Below are 19,659 nucleotides of genomic sequence, written 5' to 3' on the forward strand. Positions count from 1 at the left end.
CACATCTACTAGATCGACATCGTTGAGCTTTCGGCTCTTCTGGCGTGGATAGACAGAATCAAAAGCTGCTTCTTCACATTCTTGACGTTCATCTCATTGATGGGTGACCCATAAGTAACTTGATGTCTCCGGCTAACGCACTGTCTCCTCACTAGCTGCCAGGACTCCACGGCTCTCCAATAGCCTTTCTGAACGCACCCTCAAACAACTCAATAGTTTGATTCATACCCATGCCGCTGGCAATCGCAAGTTGCAACATGATTCTAGCCTGGATGACATGGACAAAGCCCGACTTGGCGTACGAAGGCGTCAGGTCAGGACTGCTCGGTCCGAACGGACTCCTAGTCCCGACAACGACCTGCAGTCCCTTCTCCATCGCTTCGGCAATCTCATCCTGGCCCGTTGGTACTCCACCGTTGCCGGTACCAGCGATCACTACTCCTGCAGCGCCATTCGCTTGAGAGTTAAGCACAAGCTTTCCATCGAACTCGCGGGCCGCGTAAAGAATGTCGACCTTCGGAAGGGCGGGATATGAGGAGTGTTTGGATACCTGAGACAGATCAAAGGCATGCTTGTAAAGTGGTTGTGATGGTGTGTTGTAGAAGACCGGTAAGCTGTTGATGAAAAGGCCAAGATCCCCTGTAGCAGTGGCGCCAAAGGCGTCGGGGTTTGTGGAATGCAGTTTGGTCGCCCAATAACCCGGTATGATACGGGCGTTGAATGCAACCATGACGCCTCGGTTTCGTGCTTCTGGAGTTGCAGCTAGCTTGACACCATCGAAGAAGTTCGCGTCTCCGTCGTAAGAGAGATACGTCCAAGGCCGCATTGACCCGACTGCAACAATAGGTTTGCCGCAATTTACGAGACTGTCCATAAGGAATGCCGTTTCTTCGAGCGAGTTGGTTCCATGGGTGAACACGGCGCCGACGATATCGCTATCTTTTGAGCACAGAGCGTCATAGGCGAACCGGGTCATGTTCATCACTAAGGCATCGTTGGTGCCCGTCGAGCCATCATCGCTTGTCCAATTGGAAACAGCAAGTTGTGTATTGTTGAGAAGGTATGGGTTGCGAGCTATGATTTGCTCCCCAGTGATTCCTAGGTCGCCATACTGAGTGTCATCCAAAGCACCGTGAATTGAGCCGCCTGAGATGGTGCCTCCTGTGAAAAGTACCCTTTGCTGTTTAGCTTTAAGAACAGCCCATCACATTTATGTAGCTCACAAGACTTTGGGGAGCGTGCTGTTACCTCCCAACCAGGTCAATCCAAGTCGTTCACTGGCGGTAGAAGCGTTCTTGCGGGAAAGCGTTGGTGTAGCATTGCTACAGACCACGAAGAAGAGAGAGCTGAGAGTAAGAATACGCATGTCAGAAGCACGGAATATCGATGATCTGAGCGTAGATGAAGAGGGCAACTTGTCGATACATCTTATACTTTCCTATCATCTTTCTCAAAGACACCTTAATGGCCCCTGGTCTAGATGGATTCGCTTGGAGCTGTCATCCGCATCACTCCGGCACATGCTCTGCAAGTCACAACGTAGACATCCGATAGCAGATGCAATTTCTGCTTGGCATCGCAGCCTAATGAGGGAGGTGAAGGCCCGAGAATAAGATTGTATTGGCAGGGGCGTTATCGGTCCTGCGTCATTGACCAGTGGATGATAGCAATGAGCTGCGGAGCAAGAGCGGGGTTTTGGAGCTCGCCCGATGAGCCTATACGTTGCTTAGAGGATTCCGCAGAACAACAGCACTAGAAGCGGTTGGATGATAAAAACATCTGGACTGCATGGTTGCTTGCGATGCGGCACCAATACAGGGGTAGCAACAAGAAACAAATGAGTAGTCAAAAGGCTCACGATCAACATGAGCTAAGCCGCATCAACATTAGCTTGTTTTGATCCATCGATGCCGTGGCGTGTGTGAGCCGTCCTGTCTACTGGTACATAGTTGCACCTATCTCCAAAAGTAATCATAATCTACGGATGCTTCGGAAATAAATCGCTTTGGACCTCGGTAACATCGCAATTCGGCCTCCTTGTTGGTGTGAATGAAGCGGTAAGATTGGTGTACGCCATGAAAGCGCCGACTCGAATATCAATATGTTTGATGTCAGGCCCCAGTCCTAGTCTCGGAGCTTGACCTCGATGACATACCATCGACACAGGACTCCATCGTTGTCGTTGCTCCATGAAACACCACGAATGACATCTTCCCCTTCGTCATCCTTCATCTTGACTAGATAGAATGGAAATTCGTTCTGGCTGCCGCCACCCTCGCCTGACCGATAGCAAAATCTAGCTCTCTGAATGCAATTTCCCGATCCTGCAGCGCCCCAGTATCTACATAACAATGTACGGCGTTTCTGAAACAGAACTTTCCAAAGGTCTTGACATTGTCCACGTCGGGTGTGTCAGGGTGCTTGCCCAATAAGCATCGATATAGGTCGATTGAAGTGTCTTCCTCACTAGTCCACGAAGGCGACGAGACTTTCTGCTGCGCCTCAAGAAGCTCGTGTCTGGGCCATGCCACGGATAGAGGGTTTCCTGTGGTGATGAGCACATAAAGTGAAGGCATGTCGAATTAGATGGCAGGGGAAATCGCTGCCGACAGCACCAAGTATGGATTCAACCGCAAGTACGGCGCCAACACGGTGGAAACGAAGATATGGGGTGGTGTGCGGGTACCAGGCGTCTTTGTGAAGCGGGATGAGGTGTTTGGCGCTGTAGTTGCCAATTGGGTGGATCGTGGTGTGGAGACTACCGCGCATATTAGCAGGCAGGAGTAAAAACAGGTGACAGGACAGTTTGATGAGTGCTCGTCAAAAGCGGCTTACTGGTGATCGGCACGTTTCGTATGGCTGCTCTCATTGAAACTCCATGGTATGATGCGCGGTTCGAAGACGGCTCGCTTTTATGCAGCAAGCTTAAGGTACTGCAAGATTTGTTCGATACGATGAATGAGGCAGACATGGGTTCTATGAGATGAATTGAGTTATTTACACCATTGATGAAGTTTTGATTCGACCCATGCGTCAACGAGAACCCCACGATGCCTGGTTCTCAATCGCCATGATCTAACAGGTCAAGTCGAAGTAAGGCGTGTTGTTCTCCAGCGGCGTGACCGCGAAGCTCAAATCGGTCTGGGCAGTGTTGGCATCCTTGAGTGTGTACCAGAAAGTGTTCCTCTGGCCAAAGAGACTGCAGCCGACTTCCTTCCAGTAGCGCTGGCTGTTCTCTGTGCTCGCAACGGCATCGCGAGAGTTGGGTCCGACACGCGGCCATCCCGTCTCGGTGACCCAGACCTCCTTTCCGCCTGCAACACCCTCGGTTTGCGCGACAGCCGTCCTGAAGTTCTCGGCAGCCAAGTCAATCGAGTTTGCCTTGGTCGATTCGAAGTAGGGGAACGAGTTGTGACCGAGCCAATTGACAGAGTTCGCTACGCCGCGGTTCTCAGGCAGGACCCATGCTGTCCATGTATCGACGTGGCCGATGGGCTTGCTCTCGAGTCCGGTTCCGCGAATCCAATCACGCATCCAGCCAATGTAGCCTTCGATCTCGGCACCGGTGGCACCGACGCCAGCGTTGTTGGCTACACCCTGGGGAGAGCTGCGGTACAGGTCCTCGGAGCCTACGCTGATACCGACGATGCGGTCTGTGAATGCGCTTCCGAGGTCGCGGGATGCTTGAAGTAGCGCGTTCAACTCGTTCTCGTACACGGCTCGTCCAGCAGATGCCCACAGACCGACAAGGATTTTGGTGTCGGTATCGATGGCAGCGCGGAAAGCTTCGATGGGTGCCGCGGCAGTACCGCACTGGATGGAAGTGTAAAGGCGAGCGGCCTGGAAACCTGATGCGCCGGATAGCGATTTGGCATCGTTGAAGTAGCGGACGAAGTCGCTGTAGCCTCTGCAGGAGCCGTCGTTGTTGGTGGCGCCATAGTTGAAGCCTTTGACCTGGGCTGAGACAGCTGTGGCCAAAGCAAGGAGAGACGCCACTGTTGCCTTCATGGTGGTGTAGTAGGAACACAATTAATTATTAATCAGCGTTGATATTGATGAAAATTACGGGGACTCTCTTCCTCAAGTATGCCAATATGTTTGCCCCTAGCTTCTGCATTGTCGGATCTGCACATCATCGCCAAGAGTAACATGACGTTGTGAGGCTCGTGTCTGACGTGTCGGAAGCTTTTAGCCCGCATTTACGAGCTTCAACGAGCCCAATTAGCCAAGTGCCATGCAGCTGAACGCACTTGGCATACCATGTTGAACCAACCCCAAGAAAAGGGTCCAATACATTGTTCCAGAAGCGGAATAGCCAATGCAAAAATAGACTGCGGCAATATGGGGATGCAACGTCAGAGCTTGCCTTGTGGATGTTGTAAAAACGTAGACTGAGGAGTATCCAGGAGCTCCTTGGAGCGTGGTACTTGCGCGCGGCCTTTGTGGAAATATTGGCCTGGTAAGGTCCATGTGCTCAAGACTTGCTCTCTGCTAAGTCCTCCCAATCTTTTCATCACCATCGCGCTGGCGGATTAGGAGAGCATGGTTGGGGTGGCATCTTCTGCAGTAGTCCAGTGTCATCTGAAAACCACTTGTTGCGACCGAGTTGTCCAGCATGTGTCTAACCCTCATCGTTCATCGCATCCATGTCTGCGCCCCTCACCAAGAGCGCATTGAACAGGTCTGGGCTTCAGGCACCGGAACCCTATAATGGTACTTCAGAGAGCGGTGAGGAGCTGTGTTCCCTCTCTGATCGCTCCGGTTCTGCGCCATGATTGATGAGTTCGACTATTATCAAACATACCGGTGAGGTTTAATTAGGATAGCAGACATATGCTCGGTGGTAAATTGACTCCGTGATCGATAAGAATGATCAAAGACACGTTTCGTTGGATCTAAGCCAAGCTGCAGAGCCAATAGCAGCAAGACGCACCTGGTAACATGTATCCACATCATGTTCAAGCTGAGGATCCGTACCAGCTGATGGGAGTACCTGGACAGCTTCTGCTTAATTGCTTCGAATTGCCAGGTGGAGGGCTGTGCAGTAGTGGTGACTCCGGATGTCAGCAGTATCAACTTCTACCAGCGACAATGCGAGTTAAGCGACTTCTCCCTTAAAAACAGCCTTGTGTAGGGTGGAGTCGTTGTCATGAGGCGGATACATTTCTGCGGCTAAAGGCTCACACCCTGTATGGCCGCCGGGCCAGGCGACGTATTTCCAATTGTCGAGTGGTTCGGCCATGTCAATAAGGAGCTGACGCGTTGGCAGGAAGAATGAGTCGCGCAATAGTGGAGTGTTTGAGACTTGGGTAGTAGATCATTTTGTGGGCATAAGGTATGGAATCCAGAAAGGCGCCAAACGGCTCAAGGGCGGCAGATGCTTGGAAAGATTCTCAGCTTTGAAAATGTACTGCGGCACAGCATGACCTGGTCAGAGGTCGAGAAGATCTGGCGGGCCATGCAACCTTTAATCCCTCAAGAACATCTTGTAGCTGGCGCTATCAGTGACCTCTTTGTAAGGATAGCCGATGTCCCTCAGGAAGTCCGTCAGCTTTGCGCTCTCTTCCTGCTTGCACTGAATACCAGCCAGGATCTTGGCGACATCGCCGCCATAGTTTCTGTAGTGAAAGAGACTGATGTTCATGCCCGGCTGCAGCGTGTTCAAAAACTTGAACAAGGCGCCGCCCCGCTCGGGAAACTCGAACATGAACATGTGCTCGTCAGCGGCGGCGCTGCGACCGCCGACCAGGTAACGGATGTGTGACTTTGCGAGCTCGTCTTGCGAGAGATCGGTCGCTGTCATGCCCTCGACGGCAAGACGAGCGATGAGATCGGGCAGGTCGCGAGAGCGCGTCGCGGCCTTGAGCTCGACACCGACCAGGATGTTGGCTTCCTGTGGGCCCGAGTAGCGGTAGCTGAACTCTGTGACGCCCATGGGATGGATGGTGGAGACGAGCTTTGCGAAGGCGCCGGGGGTTTCGGGGATGGTGACGGAGAGCAGGGCTTCCTTGTTCTCACCCAGGGCCGCGCGCTCAGCGACGAAGCGGAGGCGGTCAAAGTTCATGTTGGCACCACTGGCAACGGCGACGAGGCCGCGCTCGCGGTCGGGCGAGGGGTTGCGGCTGACCCACTTCTTCAAGCCAGCGAGGGCAAGGGCGCCGGCGGGCTCGACAATGGAGCGTGTGTCCTCGAACATGTCCTTGATGGCGGCGCAGGTCTCGTCGGTGGTGACCTGGACGACCTCGTCGACGACGTCCTGGCAGATGCGGAAGGTCTCCTCGCCGACCGTCTTGACAGCGGCGCCGTCGGCGAACAGGCCGACTTCCTTGAGCAGCACGCGGCGGCCGGCCTTGAGCGACTCGACCATGGCGTTGGCGTCGTACTGCTCGACGCCGATGATCCTGACGTGGGGGGCGATGCGCTTGATGTAGACGCCGATGCCGGCTATCAGGCCGCCGCCGCCGACGCAGCAGAAGACGGCGTGCAGGTTCTGCAGATTCGTCTGGCGCAGCAGCTCCAGGCCGACGGTGCCCTGGCCAGCAATGACGTACGGGTCGTCGAAGGGCGGGATCTGGACGAGGCCGTGCAGCGTCTCGAGGCGGGCGGCCTCGGCCTTTGCGGCGTCGAAGTCGGCGCCGTGGAGGATGACGGAGCCGCCGAGGCGCGAGACGTTCTTGTGCTTGATGTCGGGGGTGCCCGAGGGCATGACAATGGTGGCGGGGATCTTCAGGTGGCGGGCGGAGTAGGCGACGCCCTGGGCGTGGTTGCCGGCGCTGCACGCAACCACGCCCCGCCAGCGGTGCTTGGGGTCGAGGTGGGCCATTTTGTTGTAGGCGCCGCGCAGCTTGAAGCTGAAGACGGGCTGCAGGTCCTCGCGCTTGAGCAGGACATTGCACTCGAGCCGGTTGCTGAGGTTGGTGGCGTGCGTGAGCGGCGTCTCGCTGACGACCTCGTACACGCGCGACGTGAGGATGAGGCGCAGATACTGGGGCGGCGGGCGTCAGACACTCGCGGCTCGGTCAAGGGGTCCCGTGGCACGTGACCTACATCAGGATACCCGTTGGGCAGCAGGAACGCCTCGGGCACCACGCTGCTCTTGTCGCGCGACGACTCGTTGGGCGGGCTGGGGGTCGCCGTGTACTCTGTGAGCGCGAGGCCCGTCTGCTTGGGCGTGCGCGGCGAGCTGAGCCCATTGGGCGTGTTGTCAGGCGTCGTCGGCCGCGAGTAGTCTTCTACGGCTGCCATGGTGGGCGTGGTGGAGGTGAAGGGCGTGGAGGGCGTGGTGGAGTGGCTGGCAGCTGGACGCTCTCAATTCTGAAGCTCATGATTTGCAACGCCTGCATGCTTAATCGGAGGGCCCCGCCTTTTGTGGGGCGCGCGGGGAGTGGCTCGCCTGTCCGATGCACGCACGCTCTTTGACTCTTTGTGTGCAAAGGTGGTGCACGGTGTTGTTCGCACGTGATGCGTCCTACACACGTGATGCACTCACTCCATCCACGTCATGCACACCATGCACGTGATGTACTTCATTCACGTGATGCACTCCATGCACGTTATGCACTTCATGCACGTGATGCACTTCATGCACGTGATGCACTTCATTCACGTCATGCACTCCATTCACGTCATGCACGTCTTTCGGTGCAACACCACACACCAAAAGAATCTCATCTGGACCCGTGCTATCCAACCCCCCTCTACTCGGCCAGAAACCCAAGCACCAGCCCATTGAACTGCTCAGGCTTCTCCCAGTAACACCAGTGCCCTCCCCACTCCACCGCCACACCCCTCGCAAGCCCGCCATCATTGCCCCCGTTCGCCAACTCGACCACCTTGAGCGGCCCAGCAGCAGGGAAGCATCCACTCCTCGTGCTCGCAACCACCAGCGTCTTCGTCCGACTGCCGCTTCCCGGCCCGAAACTCTGCCTGATTGCGTCCCGCCAGTCCAGCGCTGTGTGATCGGCCATCAGCTTCCCATACCACCAGCCCTCTCCCTTGAGCGCTTCGCCAAGAAAGAAGCCTTCGTCGTCTTGCCATTCTTTGGTCTTTGAGGTGGGATCGCCTGCTTGAGGGTGCGATCGGTAGCCCAGACAAGCAGAGATGGTGCCTAGATGAGCCGTTCTGGCATCCTCTTCGAGCGTGCGCTGCATCTCTGCCAATGCCTGCGGACAGTTGCAACCACGGTTACCAAACTCAGGGCCCCAATCGGAGAGATAGTTCTGCAATGGAGCCTGGTCGACATATATGACGTGTGAAAACGTGCGCGTGCTGAAAAGCTCACAATACGACCTGCCGTGCTGTCAGCCCCTGCGCTTTCTTCCATCCAAGCATTTAGAGTACCAGAGGATAGCTGCCCCGAGGCTTGTGCCAATCGCTGATATTTGGCCTTTGGGGAGCTGCAGGTGCTCGATCAAGTTGCTCAAATCCAAAGCCAGTCGTGCGACGTGGTATCCAGCACGTGGCTTTTCAGATTCGCCGTGACCGCGTAAATCAGGTACGATCACGTAGTACTTCTTCGAAAGCGACGAAGTATTGCGTTGGAAGACCTGCCCAGACCCTGTGAAACCATGGAGCTTGTGAACAAGTCAATCAGCGTGTCGTGATGAGCTCTGGAGACGATGACCTACCAGAATCAACGGCGGGCTACTACTGTCACCATGCGTCTCGTAGTGTAGACTCACACCATCGTTTGCTTTGAAAGCAGGCATGTTTCAGTTTCCACTGCGATTGGAGTACACCCCCAGGTGCATGTGCCCGCATCCGAGGCCGAAAGACAGATTCGACGCTAGCCTGACAAGGGAAAACCTACCGGCTTACCACCATGGACCTCAATCCAGCATCGCTGCCAAGCCATCCGTTCTACAATTTCTACAATTATTTTGGTCGTCAATTCTTGGCTATTTCAGATTTCCGAGCAACCAGTACGAAGGCTGTTACGGCAGTATCACATGATCAATATGTCCAGTTAACAACAGACTTTTGTTGAGCTGGCTACTGGAATCGTAAGCTTCCATGACAAAATTTCCCCACACATGCCATACCAGTCCAAAGTCATAAGGCTCCTCGAGCTCGCTCGACTATGCCTCACAAGGTCCAGCAAGCTGTTTCGCTCGTAGAAACTTAGCCTCGATTTCGTCGGTGCTCTCGACGTACCACTTCTTGAAGTCCTGCTTCGACACCATTGCCAGCCATGGGCCTGCCGTGTACCTGCGCAACTCGCCCCTGGTCATAACACTCAACGAGCGAGCAAGTCCTTGTTGCGTCATCTTTGTACAATGTCCTTCCATTCTTGCCTATACATACTGCACGATAGCGTACAGGTGAGCACCTCAGCGGCTTCATACACAAAGAGTTTCGTCGAGCATCGAGCTGAGGTAAGGCTTCATCTGACCTGATTCTTTGCATTTGTCGCAAGACATAGGCAGCCAAGCGAAACGGGCCGGGTCTCATTCTCTGCGATCACTATGGCGCGCATGTGTGTCTGGCTGGGCTGCTTGTCTCCTCCAAAGTCCTTCGCGGTCTTGCACACAAGCTTGTGAAACGTCCAGTCAAGCTTTTGGCAGCTATTCAAGCGGTAACAGGTCTCCTTACAAGCGCTTCATCTCATAGTACCCTTCTACGAGCACATCATACAGAAGCCATCGCAAGGATTGGCCTTGGTAAAGATAGTGGACGAGATGTTATGTCTTACGCAAAATAGAGAGGTATACAATAGTAAAGGAGGCGTGGCGAGAATGGTGTGAACGCTGTTGATTCATAACATGCTAGTGTCTCCACCACTGCAGTTTGCTTGAGGAGAAGGAAGCAAGGCGCCGGCTACATGCATCTCAAAAGGCACCAGAATGACGCGCTATTCGCAATCGCGGTGATTACAAACAATCCAAGCCTCCCGTCATGTCCAGCACTCTGCCACCTTGAACAGAAGCTCCTTCTTTTCCTAGCTCGTCGCTGCTCCAAAATAAAATGTCGTTGCATAGTCATCTCAAACCGCTTGCCATGTCATGTGCGCTTTGTTGTACTTCTTGGAATAACAGGCCTATCAAATTATCATGAAACACCCGAAATGTCGACAGACCCGTACCAGCTCAAAGTCCAGCCCAGAACTGCTTTTCAGCGCAAATACTGGCTCGCACACCGCGACAGCCGGGCCCGGCTTCAGGTGAATGGTCGACGTGGTCGAGCACAGTGTTGGAGATCGAGCTTTCCTCTCCATGTAGCGTGTTCGCTTTGATTTTTTCCTCGTTTGGTGGCATTTACAACTACAGAAACTAAAGCTTCTTCCAAGTGCATTCCCACTTTTACAGATCCTTGCGTGCGCACTTCATGCTGCAAGGCATGGATGTTTGAGTAGGGTCGTCGATCAAATTCAGGTTTTGCAGCGATGAACATGGTCATTGTGGTATCCTGTCAAGATTCGTCTACCTCTGTCTACTTCCGTCATCTACGCGTACTCCACGGTATTCCTCAGTGTTCCAATCTGCGGTGTGAGCGAGACCTCCACGACATCCCCCGGCTTCAGGAACTGCGGGTTCTTCATGGCGTACCCGACGCCCGCACACGTCCCTGTCATGACTACAGTACCCTTCTTCAGCGTTGTGCCTTGGCTGCTGAAAGCGACGAGCGTGGGGATCTTGAAGCACAAGTCGTCGATGCCTGAGTTCTGGCGGAGCTCGCCGTTGACCCGTGTCTGGAGCTGGAGTTTGCTTGGGTCGGGGATCACCTTCGTGCTGACGATTTGGGGTCCGAGGGGCGCGTATGTGTCGAAGCCCTTGGAGAAGTTCCACTGCGGGACGGTGCCGGCGAGGTTGGGGTCGCGCTGCCACTTGCGAGAAGAGACGTCGTTGCCGGACATATAACCACCAATGTAGTCGAAAGCATCGGCTTCGGATACGTCCTTGCAGTCTTTGGAAATGATGAAGCAGAGCTCGCCTTCGTAGTCGGCTTGATTGTCTTGTGCGATCTTGGGAATTACAATGGGACCATTGTGGTCCGCCAGGCAGGTGTTGGCTTTGATGAACGTGCTGGGATGAGGGGGGAGGGTACGGCCTCCTTCCTGAACTAAAGTATTCATCAACAATCTGTTTGTTTTTTCAGGTAGACGGGCAACTAACTGTGCTTGATGAAGTTCAGCCCGATGCATCGAATGATGGGCACCTCATCGACGGTCACGGGACCGAGCAGCTTCTTCACTGTGACCTCCTCATCTGTGACCTTGGTGGCGGCATCGAAAACATCTCCATTGGCTACATTGATAACCTTGGCCTTCAGTCCCGTCTCTTCGGTTGTTGTGCCGACATCAAAGTCGGGGGAGGGGAGAATGGGTTGACCCCGCAATTCGCGGCCATCTGTAGAAATGAAGCGGATGAGCCTGTCCCAGTTGGGTGCCATTGTGACTGGACGTGTGTGGTTTTGAGGACACGATTCAAAGTGATAGGACAAGAGCCAGTGGTAGGTGGAGTGTATTATATGGGTATCGTCGAAGAAGGGTATACGTTCTACCGGTCTACCATGCCGTTGTTTGTTGCCAGGGTACCTAGCCCCGCAAACCCGCGGAAAGAGCAAACGGCTAGCCTTAGCAACGTGCGATTGGTTGAGACCCATCGGTTCGGCGATAGATGTACGGCCGGGGTACAATTTGCGAACAACCTCGCACGACCACGATAGGTTTGTGGAGAATATGCGGTACCGTCATCGTGTCTAGGTCTATCGGGCATCGGTTGCTGCAAGACCGAGGCGCGTTTGGTACATGTAGGAGTGTCTTGGTCCTGTGCGGCATCCGGCAGACCGACAGAGCCGCTGTCGCGCTGTTGAGCAGTGAGATCAGATGCATCACGAGAAACACAAGAGGCAAATCATGAAGAGAAGTGAGCCACATAGCTCGGACAAGATGGGTATCATTTCAGTCGTCAAAGTGCTACTACGCCTTCCGTTGCCGCTTCTTCGCCTTCGATAAGGCTGCCGATATTGCTGCGATATCTGCTTCCACATCTTCATCGTCTTCACTTGCATCATCGACCTCGGGGGCTTCCAGAGACACGCCACCAGCGAGATCCGCCTCTTCATCCTCATCGTCGTCCTCGTCAACCTCGTCATCCAGCTCTGCGCTATCGTCGTCGCTGAAGCCATCAAACTCGCCATCGGTCTTCTCAGCCTCGTCCTGAGGCGCGCCGGTGGTGTCTACGGTAGCAGCAAGGCTTGTAGCAGCTTCACCCTCGGCACCGCGTTTCCTCTTTTTGCTCATCTCGCCCAGCGCACCATCACGACCCTCGACACCAACCGCGGGGCCTTGCTCGCCCTCCTTGTATGGCGGAGGTGTGAACCAAGGGAGCTTTCCACGGATCCAGTCGTTCAGTACCATCTTGGCAGCGCCGTCGATGTCAGCCTCACCACCCTTGAGAAGACGTCCGCTCTTTCTGCAGAGGATCTCGAGGAATGTGACTGAATCAGTAGCAGGCTCCTTCAGCTCGTACGTCCGCTGCAAGTACTTTGGCTGCACTCGCCTGAGCACGGCGGGGATGTATTGTGAAGGGTACTCGACGTTCTCGACTCGGACACTGCCTCTCAGCAGGAGATCCTCGTCTGTGTCCTCCTGGTTCGGCGGCACGATACCCGGGCAATCGATCATGTAGATCCTCTTCATGAGTGTGATGTACTGCCAGACCTTTGTCTCGCCAGCAATGGGTGCAACCACACAGACCTTCTTCTTGCGCAGGGTGTTGATGATGGACGACTTTCCGGTGTTGGGATAGCCGACCATGCCGACGGAGATCTGCTTGCGGTCGCTGTGGAGGGAGGAGAATTGACGGAGAAGGGCGATGAGGGAGCCCTTTCCGAAGGAGTTGTTGATGTTGGCGTGGAAGGCTGAGAGGGGTGTTAGCAGTGAGTGAGTGATGGGAGGAGCGACAACACATACCAAGTGTGGGAAACTCTTTGCTGAGGTGTCTGACCCAGGCAGCCTGTGATGGTGTTAGCCAGTGTCGTTTTGCAAGTCGAAAGAAGCGTGCTTGGGACAAAGGCATGTGTGAAGCATTACTAAGAGGACCGCCACAAGAACCCGCGAGGCGGAGTCGGCCCTCAACTCAAACAGATCACTCTGAACTCTAGCGACGGCCACCAAAACGGAAGCCATCCACCCGCAGCCAAGACGGCGTTGGGAAAGCGAGTCGGTCTCAATCTTCCCAGTTTGTAACAGAACCAGTTCATGGAGAATATTTCGCGAGGAAAAAGAATAGGTCCTTGACTTAAAATGGGGAATGGAAGGTGGGCCGGGGAGGCGAGGGGAGGAGAGGGAAGGGGAGGGAAGGGGAGGGTCGAGTATGAGAGGGGTTGTGGGTGTTTCCAAGACTTACAGCTACCTTGGAGGGCACCAGATCGACCTTGTTCAGGACAAAGACCAGGTGCTTGTGGGGGGCCTCTGTGCGAATGTACTTTTCGACACTGCGGCAGCGGGTGCCGTTGGGGTCGCGAGCGTCGAGGACGTGGAGGATGACGTCGCTCGAGTCGATGACCTTGTACAGCTCGTTCCAGATGCGCTTGCTGGTGCCCTTCATGAAGATGAACTCGCGGGCGCTGGCCAGGTCGCCGTCCTTGTTCTCTTCGTCGGGCTCGCCCGAGGTGCCGGACAGCAGCTTGGCCTGCTCGAGGCGGTCGAGGTAGCTCTCGTGCATGGTGCCTGTGCGGGTGGCGAGGTCCTCGATGGAGCTGAAGTCGAGCTTGGGCTTCTTGCGCTGGGCCTTGTTGCCGAAGGTCTCGGAGAAGGGCTGGGAGGAGACGGCGATCTTGGCGGCGTGCTGCTTGAGGCCGTTGATGTTGCCCTTTTCCTCAATCAGGCTCATGGGCAGCTTGTTGCGCTTCATGAGGAAGGTGGTGGGGTCCGAGGCCTGGGCCTGGACGGCGGAGCGGAACGAGTCGAGGGCATCCTGGGAGATGACGCGCGTGTTGTTGAACCACTTGCGGTTGGGCTCGACGCGGGCGACGGGGGCCTCGCGCGACTGGTACGAGGCGGCCTTTGTGATGTCACCGGCGGCGTTGCGCTGGGCCTTGCCGTCGGTGAGGCGCTTGAGGACCTTAACCTTTTTGGCCGAGCTGGGCGTTGTTAGTTGCAGTCGGTGGGGGAGTTGTGTGATGATGTAGGAGGATTTGGTATAGCAGAGCATAGCAGAGCATAGCAGAGCATAGCATAGCAGAGTATACCATATCCCATCCCACCCTATCAGGCGCATACCGGTAGAAATTCTCGCCCTTGACCTTGACGTTGCCCATGCCATCGCCGGTCTTACCCTGGCGCTCCTTGCGGCTGGCCTCTTTCTTTCCTGTACCCATGTTTGCGGTGCAGTGCGGTGTCTCGTGTCGCGGCTCCCAGTGGTGGGGAGATTGGCGGTGGAGGAGCGATGGCCGATTTTCACGGTTGAACTTTTTCTCAGCGCGCTGCTGCACATGCGCCCTAGCGCGCCTTGGCACAACTTTTCGCAGCGCACCCACCGTGTGGACAGGACGCAAGTCACTGCGCATCGAGTCCCGGCGCCTCGAGCAGCTCTGCACCGGGCCAGGCAAACACGCGACCCCATTGACACCCGCCATCGCCATTGCCATTGCCATCGCCGTCGCCACCATCATCGCCATCACCATCACCATCACCATCACCGTCACCATCACCATCGCCATCACCACCTCCATGCCGCCCAGGATCTCCGCCCGCGCCGCCTGGGCCTCGCCGCCGCCCGCCAGCTGCCTCCACGCCCACGCCCACGTCCGCCCCTTCTCCGCCACACGGCCCGCGCTGGCCCTCGGCCCCCAGTCCCCCAACTACATCGAGGTGCCGCAGCCGGCGCAGCCCACGTTCCCCCTCGACCCCGACCTCAAGGGCCACCTGCCCATCCCGCGCGACATCTTCCAGACACGCAACCAGCACCCCAAGCACTCGGACGCCTTCCTGCGCAAGTCGACCAAGGATGCAAAGCACCCAAAGGCCCCCGGGCCCTTCAGCCGCGACGCCGACCTCCGCCTGTACAAGCAGCGCCTGGCCGACGCCCGCAAACTCGCCCTGAAGGAGGGCGTCCAGGAGCTGCACGCCCGCAAGCTCGCCTCGGACGCCCAGCACCTGCACCGCATCCAGAAGAGCGGCGAGCTGCGCACCGCCCTGGCCATGGCGCCCCGCCGCCGCGTCGACGTCCTGACCGACACCTCCGTCTCCAAGGGCGTGCGCGACTTCCTCGCCGACGCCCTCCCCGCCGCCAACAAGAACAGGGACGCGCGAACAAGGGCCTACGAGCGCAGACTGGCCGCCCAGCAGGCCGTGCGCGAGGCCCGTCTGCACGACCTTTACACCAACGCCCGCCACTTCATCGTCAGCGAGGAGCAGCTCGACGACGCCATTGAGAAGACGTTCGGCACAGAAGACTCGCCCATCGGCTGGGACGTCAGGGGCAACATGGGCCCTCGCGCAGAGGGCAAGGAGGGCCTGTCGCCCTGGCACGGGCCCATGCCCGAGGGTGTCGGCGACAGGATGAACAAGCTGCGTGGTGGCGAGGGCGTCGGCCTGGCCAAGGAGCGGGTCAAGAAGCTGGCCGAGGTCCTGACCGGTGGAAAAATGTAAACATACATGACAAGTCACGTGGTAACATCTGTACACTACCGAGGCGGCCGTTTAGCATCATCAGCCCCGTCTTCCCAATCATCCCCCTGTTGAATTCAACCCCTTCTCCACGAGTCATTAGCATAGCACAAGTGTCGTTAATTCCATGTTGGGCTTTGCATCCACGCTTCCTCGTGTCCAACGTCTTCTGCACTAGCTTTTTATTCCAAAATACCATGTTTCTTCACAACGGTACACGACAAAGCTATGGCTGCCTATTGGGAAGGACCGATACCCATCTCTCACAACTTCGACTTCACCTCCTCCTCCCTCCCCTGCAGGCCCGGGTGCTGTGTGATGATGGGCCTCGTGACAGCAAAGAAAGCCAGCCCACCCGACTTGCTCGAGAACTGCGCCTTGGAGCCTACATGGAAGAATGCAAAGTCGCCCGCGACCAGATGATGCGTGACACCCGTCGCCTCGTCCAAGACGTCAATCTGCCCGCTGAGAACATACTTGGTCTCTTCGTACGTGTACTGGGGGATGTTACGCGTCGGTCCTGCTTGGATCCGGTAAAATCCTGAAGTGAGGTAGGTGGGAGAGTCGGTGGTTTGGGTTTGGATGCTGTGCGCGCGTTAGATACGCTCAAACAGATGTTGATGGTAAAGAGGAAGAAGTCCTCTCGTGCAATAGCGAATCATGCTGCAGAGGAAGAGGTCCCCGTGCGATAGCGAATCATGCTGGAGAGGAAGAAGTCCTCTCGTGCAATAGCGAATCATGCTGCAGAAGAAGTCCTCTCGTGCGATAGCAAATAATTCTGCAGAGGGAAAAGTCCAATTCATGCAATAGCAAAAGTGAGGTTTACGAGTGAAAGTCTGCGACAATGGCGCTTTCGCCTTGCGGGATCGGGATGTACTCATGGCCTGCGCCTTTGATGATCGTGAGAGGGACAGCAGTTTGAGACACTAGACGCCCAGTAAGTGTGTACTCTCTACATTGCAACCGAAATTCAGATCTGGTAATGCTTCCACTTACTGTTGAATTGTGTGTATATGTGCACAGGAGTTTTGTCGCAATCTTAAAGGGAAAATCACGGTTATAAAGGTTAATTCTTGCGGTAACGTATCCTGCATTGAGCTATGTACCCTCGCTCGATCTGCAGCTCTGCTAAGTCGTCACTCGATTGCTATTGTTGCTTCTCCTCCTCTTCGTGATATTTTGTCCGCTTTAGGTGGGTCGGGCCCGACTTCCCAGCATGGACAATCTACACACTGACTAGGCTCTGCACTTGACCATGGTTAAGTGAAGATACAATCGTTACATACATCTGCCTTAAATCTCCAGAGGTAAATATTCAGGTGTTTTTTCTTTCTCCTAAACATTTTTGGACTTGGATAATAACACAACAGCGGGGTACCATGTCCGTTCGCGTGATGCCCGGATTCGCGTGACGTCCCACCAACACCTGATAGATAAACGCTCTGGAGTTAGCAGGTTCTCACATAGCGATGTAGAACACTAGATAGATCTTTACATCCTTTGACATATTCTGTCTGATTAACTAGGCTTATCTACTCAGAAATAAAAAAGGTCTAACGTACTCTACGAGCGAGTCGGCCTCACAGGCAAGTCGGCTACTCTGCTAAGACCACACCAAGATTTTACCTTTTAACGCGATAACTGTAAGGACTTCTGCTAAGGTAAGATGGTAACCTACTAGTATGTGTCACAACCTACTAGCAGATTCTATCAACCCTAGTAGAACCTTCCTTTACTTGCCTTCACTTTCACTTGCAGAGAGCACAGGCCTTACTACTATAACTAGGTCTCTCTCTCTGCCCTCTTATAGCTTACAGTCTGCTATTTTATTTACTCCTCTTTTAAATCTATTAGTTTACTAGATTACTACTTTTATGCTTATAAAGTCTGCCTTATATAATAGTAGACCTAATAGCAATTTTTTTTAGCTTTCTCTTAGGCTTCTACCTTTATTAAGCTAGTAGTTATCTACTACTACTTAAGGTTATACTAAAGTTTTAGTCTAGTGTACTATCTCTTTACTATACATTAGCCCTATTTAGAGTTCTTTTCTTAGTCTCTACCCTTAACTAGTATAGGTAGTAAGTGTATGTTTTTAAGTATAAATTAGCCTTTCCTACGCGTCTTCTAAGTACAAACTACCTATCTTTCATATTTAGTAGGATAAATTGTTATTTCTTTTTTTAGGCTCTAGAGTACTAGCCCTTTGTTTTACCCCCTAACTAACTAGCGCCTGTTACGATCTATAGAATACAGGAAGGATTCGTCTAATTATAGTAGCTGCGGCACAGTAATTATAACAACAGAACGAACAACAAGTAAGTAACAATTACAGTGTTAGCACTTAGTTAACCACTTATAGAACACGTGACCTAATTAGGGCTTAGTGTAATTAGTACAATTAGTAATTAGTATAATTAGTGCTTAGTGCAATTAGAGTATATATAACACTAATTAGTCTATATTACTACTAAAATTATTAAAGTATATAGTCTATAGGAACACAACCCTTATAGTTTGTATTTAACTTTGTTAATTAACTTTGTTATTAGAGTATTTTAACCCTGCTTGTAAAACAGATAGTCTACTCTTTACTCTTCCTTACAACCCTAGTTACTACAGTTATTAACTAGACAACTACCCCCTTAAGAACCCCTACACGTACTTATCCTTAAGACCTAATTAAGTAATTACTTACAGGCTTTGTCTAAAGTAAAAAACTTAATATTTCAAACACCCCTAAGATAAGTACTTTAGGATCTTAGGCTACCCTTAGTAGCACTTACTCTAGTAATATAGATATAGAAGCTTCTGTTATAAGCAGCACTATAAATATAGCTAAACTAGACACCTATAATAGAGAACATAACAAGCTTAATAACTAGCTCTTCTAGTTTAACTTGTTCTTTAAATTCTAAGAAAGTAAGATTTCTAATAATAAATGTGTTATGCTAGCTGCTAGCTACATACGCAGAAACGCTTTTAAATAGATTACATCCTTTCTCTAAAAGGCTATATTAGACAAATGTCTAGACGACATCTCTAAATAGTTTAACAACTTTAACAACTTTAAACAAATAATTAAGCTAATCTTTAGAGTCTTAAACAAACTAGCTATTATATATTATAATAACTAACGTATTATATAATCCTATTCTACAGCTAACTATACTGCTAAGTTTTAGCAACTTACTACTAATATAGAATAGGACAACACTATATTAATTAATATATACAAACAAGGATTAAAACCTACTATTAAGGAGGAACTAATGCGCACTAGCGCTAGTACTAAGACCTTAGACAAACTTATTAATAAGTCTATATCTATTAATGTTAAGCTCTATAAACTATAACTAGAACTATAAGAAGATCTGTAGACATAAGTTATAGCTATTAGAAATAACTACCTACCCTTATATAACCTATAGCGCAACAATATAAACTAAGAATAATAGGGAGGATGTTACTAGCCTAATACTAGCTAACGCGTCTATAATAATACACAGAGTAGCTACTTTAGATTAGAGGCTATAGACCTCTTAAACCTTAATAAAGAACTACTACTAGAACGCTAGAATAAAAAGAAGGGTAGAGGAGGACACTACTCTAACAATAATAGCAGTAAGAACTGTTATAACTGTAGTAAACTATGTTACTTTATAAGAAACTATAAAATAAATAATAAGGTTTTTCAACAGCTTAATGTCCTAAACTGTAATAACAATACTGCAGATGCTAGTAACTAGGAAGTGGTTACTAATAACATAGGACAACTTATAGAAGACCTAGAGTCTAGTCCTAAGGATAATACTAAATGTATTAAACATCCTATTTGTATAGTAACCTCTTACTGCAACACTATAGAAGGCAAAGGAGTACTGTTTACTAATAGCAACTAGTAATACTACGCAGTAGAATGCTGTATAGAAGGAAAGAGCCTTAAGGTTAGTAAAAAATACAAAGGCCTGTTCTGTTAACAAGGAATATGTTACTTTAGTCTTAAAGGTAAGGAACTTCTAGTTATTAAACGTAAACTAGAAGAT

The 19,659-nt window shown here is 52.4% G+C and overlaps 9 protein-coding genes across 9 annotated transcripts, besides 16 other annotated features; 1 reads left to right on the top strand and 8 right to left on the bottom strand.

The window, feature by feature from the left end:
• Nucleotides 1-151: 151 nt before the first annotated feature.
• EKO05_0003967 (Asparaginase) lies at nt 152-1,366 on the bottom strand (the record flags this gene model as incomplete). The annotated part of the gene is made up of 2 exons (XM_038938917.1): nt 152-1,175; nt 1,224-1,366. 2 exons carry the CDS (start codon nt 1,364-1,366, stop codon nt 152-154), a joined length of 1,167 nt encoding a protein of 388 aa, XP_038799790.1.
• Nucleotides 1,367-3,075: 1,709 nt separating this feature from the next.
• On the bottom strand, nt 3,076-4,008 carry EKO05_0003968 (Glucan endo-1,3-beta-D-glucosidase; the record flags this gene model as incomplete). The annotated part of the gene is made up of 1 exon (XM_038945459.1): nt 3,076-4,008. One exon carries the CDS (start codon nt 4,006-4,008, stop codon nt 3,076-3,078), a length of 933 nt encoding a protein of 310 aa, XP_038799792.1.
• A 1,459-nt stretch (nt 4,009-5,467) lies between these two features.
• EKO05_0003969 (Threonine ammonia-lyase) lies at nt 5,468-7,245 on the bottom strand (the record flags this gene model as incomplete). Its single annotated transcript, XM_038938744.1, has 2 exons — nt 5,468-6,985; nt 7,048-7,245. 2 exons carry the CDS (start codon nt 7,243-7,245, stop codon nt 5,468-5,470), a joined length of 1,716 nt encoding a protein of 571 aa, XP_038799793.1.
• Nucleotides 7,246-7,495: 250 nt separating this feature from the next.
• Nucleotides 7,496-7,636: a tandem repeat.
• Nucleotides 7,637-7,697: 61 nt separating this feature from the next.
• On the bottom strand, nt 7,698-8,708 carry EKO05_0003970 (uncharacterized protein; the record flags this gene model as incomplete). The annotated part of the gene is made up of 3 exons (XM_038938910.1): nt 7,698-8,289; nt 8,341-8,573; nt 8,628-8,708. 3 exons carry the CDS (start codon nt 8,706-8,708, stop codon nt 7,698-7,700), a joined length of 906 nt encoding a protein of 301 aa, XP_038799794.1.
• Nucleotides 8,709-9,120: 412 nt separating this feature from the next.
• Nucleotides 9,121-9,450, bottom strand: EKO05_0003971 (uncharacterized protein; the record flags this gene model as incomplete). Its single annotated transcript, XM_059636280.1, has 1 exon — nt 9,121-9,450. One exon carries the CDS (start codon nt 9,448-9,450, stop codon nt 9,121-9,123), a length of 330 nt encoding a protein of 109 aa, XP_059492263.1.
• A 991-nt stretch (nt 9,451-10,441) lies between these two features.
• Nucleotides 10,442-11,388, bottom strand: EKO05_0003972 (uncharacterized protein; the record flags this gene model as incomplete). The annotated part of the gene is made up of 2 exons (XM_038938890.1): nt 10,442-11,058; nt 11,112-11,388. The coding sequence occupies 2 exons, from the start codon at nt 11,386-11,388 to the stop codon at nt 10,442-10,444; spliced, it is 894 nt and encodes a 297-aa protein (XP_038799795.1).
• A 529-nt stretch (nt 11,389-11,917) lies between these two features.
• EKO05_0003973 (GTPase required for pre-60S ribosomal subunit nuclear export and maturation) lies at nt 11,918-14,322 on the bottom strand (the record flags this gene model as incomplete). The annotated part of the gene is made up of 4 exons (XM_038938990.1): nt 11,918-12,861; nt 12,914-12,956; nt 13,350-14,085; nt 14,225-14,322. The coding sequence occupies 4 exons, from the start codon at nt 14,320-14,322 to the stop codon at nt 11,918-11,920; spliced, it is 1,821 nt and encodes a 606-aa protein (XP_038799796.1).
• Nucleotides 12,050-12,095: a tandem repeat.
• Nucleotides 14,145-14,185: a tandem repeat.
• Nucleotides 14,236-14,271: a tandem repeat.
• A 68-nt stretch (nt 14,323-14,390) lies between the features above and the next one.
• EKO05_0003974 (uncharacterized protein) lies at nt 14,391-15,595 on the top strand (the record flags this gene model as incomplete). Its single annotated transcript, XM_038945460.2, has 2 exons — nt 14,391-14,406; nt 14,493-15,595. 2 exons carry the CDS (start codon nt 14,391-14,393, stop codon nt 15,593-15,595), a joined length of 1,119 nt encoding a protein of 372 aa, XP_038799797.2.
• Nucleotides 14,575-14,679: a tandem repeat.
• A 281-nt stretch (nt 15,596-15,876) lies between the features above and the next one.
• Nucleotides 15,877-16,610, bottom strand: EKO05_0003975 (uncharacterized protein; the record flags this gene model as incomplete). Its single annotated transcript, XM_059636281.1, has 3 exons — nt 15,877-16,198; nt 16,440-16,539; nt 16,610. Coding segments are annotated over 3 exons (423 nt in total).
• A 378-nt stretch (nt 16,611-16,988) lies between these two features.
• Nucleotides 16,989-17,045: a mobile genetic element.
• Nucleotides 17,044-17,171: a mobile genetic element.
• Nucleotides 17,141-17,167: a dispersed repeat.
• Nucleotides 17,168-17,197: a mobile genetic element.
• Nucleotides 17,198-17,256: a mobile genetic element.
• Nucleotides 17,234-17,245: a dispersed repeat.
• Nucleotides 17,256-17,852: a mobile genetic element.
• Nucleotides 17,848-18,331: a mobile genetic element.
• Nucleotides 18,097-19,659: part of a mobile genetic element that runs on past the window's edge.
• Nucleotides 18,728-18,786: a tandem repeat.
• Nucleotides 18,957-19,022: a tandem repeat.

Source organism: Ascochyta rabiei, chromosome 6 (genome assembly GCF_004011695.2).
Source record: "Ascochyta rabiei chromosome 6, complete sequence".
Taxonomy (NCBI): domain Eukaryota; kingdom Fungi; phylum Ascomycota; class Dothideomycetes; order Pleosporales; family Didymellaceae; genus Ascochyta; species Ascochyta rabiei.